At 47.6% G+C, this 8,521-nt stretch overlaps 1 protein-coding gene across 1 annotated transcript in view; it reads right to left on the reverse strand.

Annotated features, from left to right (window-relative positions):
* Apcdd1 (APC down-regulated 1) overlaps positions 1 to 8,181 on the reverse strand; it is a 30,035-nt gene extending 21,854 nt beyond the window's left edge. The window contains exon 1 of the mRNA XM_075968492.1: positions 7,974 to 8,181. Coding sequence (XP_075824607.1) covers positions 7,974 to 8,031 — 58 coding nt within the window. The 5' untranslated portion in view covers positions 8,032 to 8,181. The remainder of the gene's footprint in view (positions 1 to 7,973) is intronic.
* Between the last annotated feature and the right edge of the window lie 340 nt (positions 8,182 to 8,521).

Raw genomic sequence — 8,521 nt, forward strand, 5'->3', positions numbered from 1 at the left:
GTTGACAAGTTCTACCCAGCTTAACAAATACCTATTAACTATTTGTATATTTTAGAGTCAGGAAGTACAGTATGAATTAAGGTAAGTTTTGTTGACTTGGAGGTCTGGATAGGAGATGGTAGAGGTGACTAAGGGGTGCTCTGGGAATAAAGCCAGGGGTTCAAAGGCAGAGGCAGCAGTGATGGTTGGTCATCAGATGGGTCATTCAAAAGAACGGACTCACATAAGGAAGGAGAGTTATGGTTGTGTTTTTAGTCAGCAGTAAATGAAGTAAAATCCATTATGCAAATAATTGGAAAGTAGGAGACAAATGCCAACCTACTATATAACTCTCGGTCATGGGCACAGCTTAGCAACCTGCTGAAGCAGCCAGTTCGGCCAGGGAACGGACAGCCAGCAGGTGGAGAAGACTCAACAAGTGCGACAGTGAGTTTATAGTGTGTGTGTGTGTGTGTGAATAATTGTATAAAATTACTTCCCATAACAAGCTACCTGAGGCTAGAAATTGTTTAAATTAAGTTTATTTTTGAATGTAGAGCATGGTATTGACTTTTGCTTAGCTCTGCTGGGGTTGTGGCTTCTCACACTGTGGTGGCTCATAGCATCCTTGATAGCACTGTGAAGGGGACACACTCAAGAACAGGTAAGGGCTTCAGGTGATCTGTTAAGGCAACTTGCTTTTGAAAGAACGTAACTCATTCCCTGAAACCAGCATTAGTTCTTCCCAAGGGCAATGCCTCTAGTGATTTAATCCCTAACCACCAGGCCTCACCTTGGGGACCACCTAGCAAGAGGAGCAGTCCTGGGGGCTGACCAAACCTGGAACTGTGTGCATGCTAAGATCAAGCCTAGAGATTTGGGCATGCTAAGCAAGTACTCGATTGCTGAGCATCCCCACCCTCAGCCCCTCTTCTCACTTCTTTACAGGGTCTCACTAAGTGGCCCGGCTGTCCTTGAACTCACTCTGTAACATTCCTCAGGTTGGCTGTGATCTTTGGAGTCTTCAAGAAACTGTGATTATAGGCATGTATCAACACAGCCTGGCTTAGGTCACCCTTTAAAGGTTCCACTACCTGACTTCACCACACAGATTCGTATGCATGAACCTTAAAAGGCATACCATGTCTTAAGTATGTTAGTGTCTGTCTTCTTTCTCTTTGTAGGTGGATAACACTGTCTCTGGATTTTTTGGCTGATGTGGAAACTATGGATGACCTTATTTCTGATGCTGCTTCTGTTTAAGGTCCAGGAATTAGAAGCTCTATTGATGGAGCCTTTTCAGTTTTGGGGGAAGCAAAAGTCAACATCGTTACACCTCACCACTTCTTTTTCAAGGAGCTGAGCCCTGGACTTCCGGTCAACCCAGGGGCCTCCATGGTCACACACCACTTGACAACTCACTTTTCACGCGGTCTCATTTGGTCAATCGCTAGCTACCACTTAGATAGGGAGACACGGAAAAAAATTTCTGAACAGTTAGCCACAGTGCCCACTGACAGAGACGCTCCCACCACTGTCCCCAGTCCAGGGGAATTCTGAGTAAGTCAACCATCAAACAACTTCTCCAGAAAATGATCTCAAGAATGGCCTGGACCCAAATAAAATCATTATGGCAAAAGGGTGGTGTTTTTTTTCTTATTATTTTGAGGGAATGCAAGGATAGGAGTAACGTGGAAGTCTGAAAGGCAACTGTTTCACCTATTGAAAACAAATTAAGTTCTGTGAGATTAAGCATTTATAGATTATCACTTTCCAAATATTACACAAATCCCGGAACTGTGCTCACATGTATGCATAGGGGCAGACGTGGGAGTGTGTCACTCCCACGGGCGGGAGAGTGACTGCACCCAGGACTCTTAGATTTTGCTGTGATCGTCTCTACCAACATACTCAAAGCAGCCTGCTCCTCAGAATAGCCAACACCACCAGCAACTAAGATCATCTCTACCAACATACTCAACAGCAGCCTGCTGCTCAGAATAGCCAACACCACCAGCAACTAAGACCCAGATTTGCTTGAATCAGGGGGAAGCACAAGGTCGACTTTTACACTGAACCTTGTATCCCAAATAACAAGCCTAAGTGCCCAGCTGTTGTATCACTTGAAGACACAGGTGATGCTCTTGGAAGGTGGTACCTAGCAGAGCTTTCCAAAGGACGGCACTGGGACTTCTACTGCTACCCACACATCTCCTTCCTAGACCTGTGGTGCTCTCAGGCGCAAGCCAGGCTACTGAGAAACCAAAAAAGACCCCTGAAGGGAAGGGAAGGGAAGGGAAAGGAAGGGAAGGGAAGGGAAGGGAAGGGAAGGGAAGGGAAGGGAAGGGAAGGGAAGGGAAGGGAAGGGAAGGGAAGGGAAGGGAAGGGAAGGGAAGGGAAGGGAAGGGAAGGGAAGGGAAGGGGTCAGTGGTTGCAACATTCATTTGCTCAACAAAGGGCAAAATAACTACCATGTTTGGTTCTTCCTTATGCAAAGTCCCTGGTTGAGTATATGGGTCCAAATCCTTGATTTTTCAATAACATTTTAAGAACTAAATTATCTAGATAGGTTCTGGTTTCCAAATGCCTATGTAAAACCTATTGGGAAGTAAAATCTTCTAAGCCAGTTTTTAGATAACACCATGCAAAATTCACCGAAACACAGTACTTTTCAAGCACACTTGGAACTGAATAAATTTTCGGTCAGACCAGTCTCCAGAGACAAACTCTAATACTTAAAACACAATATTAAAAAGTAAATAAATGCAATGTCAACACATTAGAGATACTGCCTCTGAGCGGAGGGTTTTGAAGAATCCTTTCCTCAGAACTCATTCTGCAGCTTTCCCTACTTTACATAATGTGTGTGCCTCGATCATCAGAGGGGTGCAGTATCTCAAGTCAGCACTAGTGCTGATACAGAAAATGAGGCTGATTAGCTTAACTACAGGTAATTACTTAGCCATGAAATCGCCCTGTCCAATTAAACAAGCAGTCATTACTGTAAAGCATGCTTTGAAGTGGATGCGGAGAGATAAGCTCCAACATCGCTCCCAGGTCCTGGAATAAGGGCTTGTGTGCTGCAGATGGCACCATGGCTGAACACCATCGGGGCCCTGGTGCACACCACACTCTCTTGTGTTTTTAATTCCAAGTTTCTTTCTAATGACAAGCAAAAATGAAGAGAAATGCTCACATAATCTGTGAACCTTTATACAGAAAATATGTATCCTTTAGAAAAAATAATAAAGTGAAGATTCCACATTTCTGGCTGCAATGATTTGATTAGTGGGCAACTTTTAATACCTACAAAGGCCTTTGGACTGGATGTAGGCTGAAATGAGATGGCCACGTCCTCTGTATGTATGTATGTATGTATATATATATACAGATATATGTGTGTGTGTATATATATATACACACATATATCTGTATATATGTATACCACATATAAATGATAAATGCCTATGTAACATATATGTATGTGCTGTGTACAGTATATGTCTATTTATAATATATCTTCTTGTGTGGTGTTTGTGGTGTAGGTGGGTGATGTTTGTGTGATATGATATCTGTACCATCTATACATGTGTGGGTATGTGTGTCTTTGTAGCTGTGTGTGATACGATCTTTGTCCTGCATATGTTGTTTGTGTGTGAGATGTACATGTGTGTTTTATTACACATGAACTGTGTTTGTGGGGGACATGGATGCACACTGTCTATATGTACATGTGTGGTATTTGTGGTATGTGTGTATTTGTGTGGGACATGTGTGGAATTCCCAAAATCAGACTAGTACAATGACTCACAATGGGCCATCCTCCTGGATCTGGGGTTCTCTGAGTCATTTCTTCACTACCACTAGATACTCGTCAGGAATTCTCAAGAAAAGGGAAAGCCCCTCCTCAGCCCTGCACCTAGCAAGCAGTGGGCTCATGGACAAACCTTCTGAACAGTGGCTCACTGAATGACTAAAACTGGAGAAGACCTACAGACTCCCATACAGAGCCTTTCTCATAATTAGGTAGCTGCCACTCTCTTTTCCAGAACAATTCACCCTGGAGCTGGGGAGAACCCATAGTCCACATGCCTACGGTCATGACACAGAAGCACCGGGTCCTGGTAGAGGCTGGCAGGTGTTTTTCCTAAGGCTCCTGTGTGATCGCTGCAGACCTGCTGAAGGCACACCTGCTCCATGTGTCCTGTGCCTCCACACCTCACCAGCGCCATGCCAGCACCTATCGATACGGTCACGTGACCCAGCTGTGTCCAGTTCTTTTATCTTTTAGGGGCAAAGAATGCCCATGGTTACCACTGAACTCCTCAGCCACATGTGATGTAAGTCAATCTATTTAACAAGCGAACACTTAACATCTGTCCAAGGTCCTTGCCCCCGACTGTGCACAAATAAGTTATGATCCTTTACACGATGACAAAGAGGGGATAGGAACAGGGAAGAAAATGTTTTGTTTGTTTCAAAAACGATTGTCAGGAAAATGACATTTTGAAGATCTCTAGTGTGTTCCATTCAAAAGTTTTCTTGAAGCTTGTTGGTGAAGCACTGATTTGGTAATTGGCAGTTTTTAAAAGTCCACCCACTTCACTCTTCCCGTGTGTGTGTGTGTGTGTGTGTGTGTGTGTGTGTGTGTGTGTGTAAGTTCACGCGGGTGTGTGAAGGCCAGAGCACAACTTCAGGTGTCAGGCCTCAGACATAACCTACCTCTGCCTTTTTTTTTTCTTCTTCTTCTTCTTTAGACAGGCTCTCACTGGCCCACTGTTCAAGCAGACTAGCCTGGCTGACCAGGAATACGCCTGCCTCCACCTTCCCAGCACTGGGGTTACAAGTGTGCTTATGCAGGTTCTTGGGATAAAACTCAGGTCCTGTTGCTTGTAAGGCAAGCAAGCCCTTTACCAACTGAGCCAATCTTGCAGCCCCGAACGTCTGATAGAATGAATTAAATCCAAGGGAAGGCTTACAAAGGTCTCCACTTCTCTGAGACGTCAAAGGAGTCTGCAAAAGTAAACAGGGTTGGAGGAACAGCCTTCTCCCAACATCTGCTCCATGGTGGAAGTGTGCTGGCTGCACTGTCAGGGTAGCCCGTGTATTCCACACACCTTCGCTAGCCTGTGTCTGGAGCTGAATGAGTTCTGAAGTGTGACATGCGAATCTCACCGCCTTTTCATCTCGGTAGAGAAAACGGTGATAATGGATAGCTGCCAGCTGTGCACCTCTGTGACACTCAGGAGGTTTTGTTTGGATTAAGAAGGGCAGTTGTTTGCAGACTCTGAGGGGGAGGGAAGCAGACTGATGGGCACACTTCCATGCACACTTTGAACTTGGGTCTCGAGCTACATGTACAGTTGTATGAAAGAGTAAAAGTCCAAAGCTCCGGGTCCCGTGAGAGCTAATTTACTCACTGATAGGATCTGGGGGTGATTTATGACTTCTAGTGAATTGAAATCGAAGTGGCTACGCAACTGAACAAAGACTGGATCCCATACAAAATGGCACTGCCACCAGTATCCTCGCTTGAGTCCTTCAGAAAGCCTCCTGTGTTTTTCTCATTAACCTCGCTTGTCCGTGCAGCAAATCTATACACGCAGTCGGAAATGTTTTAAAGTGGCTACAAGTATATTTAGAACCATATAACACTTGCTTTTATCTACAATATTGCTATCTATCATGGCAGTTAGTAAAGCATGCCTACGTATCGGGAAAGAAAGCATTAACCCATTCAGGGATTTCCTTCTGACTTGTGTCTTCTACTGAAATGATTAAGCAGGCTCCAGCTTTTGCTACAGAACTTTTCGGAAGCCTATAAAACCCCTATCTCTCAATGGTACAGCTCACCAAGCCACCCTCTTTGGTTATGTTGATTAATACCTGTTTTCTCTTAAAATACTTCAGACACATAAAAACTGGGGTAGGGAGGGATTTCAAACCCTTTCTGGCGCCTTATACTTATATCCTAACTAGTTATAGCCAAGCTTCTTAGAGCCTGAGCATTTGTAACTCGAATAACTACTCCGTGCGTTAACTTCTTGCATGGAATCCCACAACCCCCTCCCTGGATCTAAGTAGATCTTGGGGTAACTTTTGTTTTAATAATTGCATCACTGAAGTCTCAATGTGAAGTTGCATTGCTTTGTGAAAGTTTATCCAGCCTGTCCATTGAAGCTTTTCCATCTTCCCCTTTTATCTTCAGTGTTCGTCATGAACACACACACACACACACACACACACACACACACACACACACACACACTGGCCTTGTTCCTGTTCACAGCTCAGACTGCCTCCTGCACTTATTCCTGCTGTCTTGTTCATCTCCTGGCACTGCTGGAGAGACTTCCCCAAAATACAAGGAGGAATCACAGACTCCTGACTTCAGTGTGGGAGATTTCTGGCTACATCAGACCGAATGATACATGCGGATATGCCTGCTCTTGCTTTCTGCCAGCTATTCCTATCTCAGCTGGATTGATAAGTGGGCATATCATTACAGCCTGTTTCTCAAGAGTTGGAAAAAAGGCTCAGAGTGGGGCCATAGTGTATTTCTGAGGATGGGCCCTGAAGCTCAGCAGGCAATGATTTCGTGCAAGATAGTCTACGGACATGAAACTTCTAAGCACCTCTTCATTTGACAGTACTACTATCTCCTTCCGCAGACAGTATAACAGTTTTTTTTTTTTTTAACAAGGGGGCAATTTTGCCTGTTTCATCCTCTCTTTTTTTTTCTTGTGTGTGTGGCAGCTGCTGTTTGATCTGCTCATTGGCTCTGATTTGTTTCATGTTTCAGCCAAAGATTAAAACTGCTCTGTAATTCTAAGCAGATGGGCCTAGAAGTCCAACCCTATAATTATACCTTCTCTCTTTTGCCCTGGAACTGCAAGCGTTCCATCCTGACTTTTAAGACACTGGGGTGGCTGGGACTTGGTGTACACCTTGGCAATCAATCGGGCAGGCAGGTTCACAAAGCCTTCGGGGGAACTTCGAAATCTGTTCCGGCAGGACTACAAAGAAGCCTGTGGCTCCCTTCCCTTCTCTTGATTCTCTGGGGGGAAGGGGGGCGTGCGACCCCACAGTCCTGGTTCCCGAAGGGTCAGCAGCAAGCTTGTTGAGTGTCTTCAGTGGGTGTTGAGAAAGGACAGCAGTTGAAGTCACTTGGCTGTTTGAAATGTCAGGTGTCTGACCACTGCTCTGGACAACAGAATGCCAAGCATCACTGCCTGCCACAATTATCAACAACCACCTGTCATAAAACACACCTTTTCCACCCCAATGCAATCGTCTTATTTTGCCCAGTGCAATTTCTAGAACCCCTTTCGAGCGCAGATGTCTGGCGAAGGTTTTTTCTACAGCCTGGGGAACCAGCGCTAGCAGCAGCACAGGAAGACTCGCCCCACACCAGTGCGAGGGATCCGGGCGTCCAGCTCCTTCCGTCTAGCTTTCAAGACCCGCTACCAAGAATCCCCTAGCGCCCGGAGAACTCAGCAGCACACACTAAATTTCAACGCGGAGCCAAGGTGCAGGCAGACTACAAACACTGGTCCTCAGACAGCAGACAAACACCCGCGAGACGTGTCCTCCCCATAAACCATCACAGCTTTCTCTTTACAGTCTCGTAAAGGCCAGGACCTCACCGAGAGCCCCTGCTGCGCTCTGACAGCGGTGGAAAAGGGACCGCAAAGCCTGCGATTTCGTGACAGTTTACAGCTGGAAAGGCCCACAGAGTGGACACAAAAGTTTTCCGTCGCCATGCAGCTACGGATGTGAGAGATAAAATATGTCTGGGCGAGGTTCGCATCCTTCCAGAAAGGACACTGCCTGTTGCAGCAAAAAGCACTGTAAGCGCCGCTGGTGGAAGGGGTTCTGCGCACCGGCCGGATCGGGCAAGCGGACACATCGTGTCCCGGGCGACGGAACTCGACTCCCACCGTCGTCTCTGGGCCATAGGGAAGACGCGACCCTCTACCCACCCCAGGACTCACCGTGCAACAGGAGGGCTGGGAACAGATATCCGAGCAGGATGCAGAGCACGCGCGACATCTCCGGGTTCCTCGGGGCCTCGCTGTCGTCCGTCTCGGTCCCCTTCTTGCTCGCGCGCGGGTCGCTCCGGTGCGGGGCGCTCTCGGCTCCTCGGCCGCAGCCCCCGGCGGGCGCCCGCCAGGCCCAGCCTCAGGCGGTGGCGCGCCCCATTGCTGGTGGGCGCAGCGCGGGACTGCGGGGCCCGCGCTCCCTCGGCGCCGTCGGGCCCCGGCCCGCGTGGGGTTCCGGACTACAGCCCGACCTCTCCGCGTCCGACCCCGATCCCTCGCCTCCCAGCCCCAGTCCCGAGGCCCGCCCCGGCGCACACAGCTCGGAGATGCAGTGGCCGCTACTGCCGCCGCCGCAGAGTCTCTTCATATTTGCAGAGCGCCGCGAAAGGCTCGGAGGCGGGGCCAGAGAGGGGCGGGCTATCCATGAAACCACGCCCCACATCCCGCCCCTTCTCCCTCTCTCCTAGCCCTCCCTTCTGCCTAAGGGCTCCCAGTCTCTC

The sequence above is a fragment of the Microtus pennsylvanicus genome, chromosome 4, assembly GCF_037038515.1.
Source record: "Microtus pennsylvanicus isolate mMicPen1 chromosome 4, mMicPen1.hap1, whole genome shotgun sequence".
Lineage (NCBI taxonomy): Eukaryota > Metazoa > Chordata > Mammalia > Rodentia > Cricetidae > Microtus > Microtus pennsylvanicus.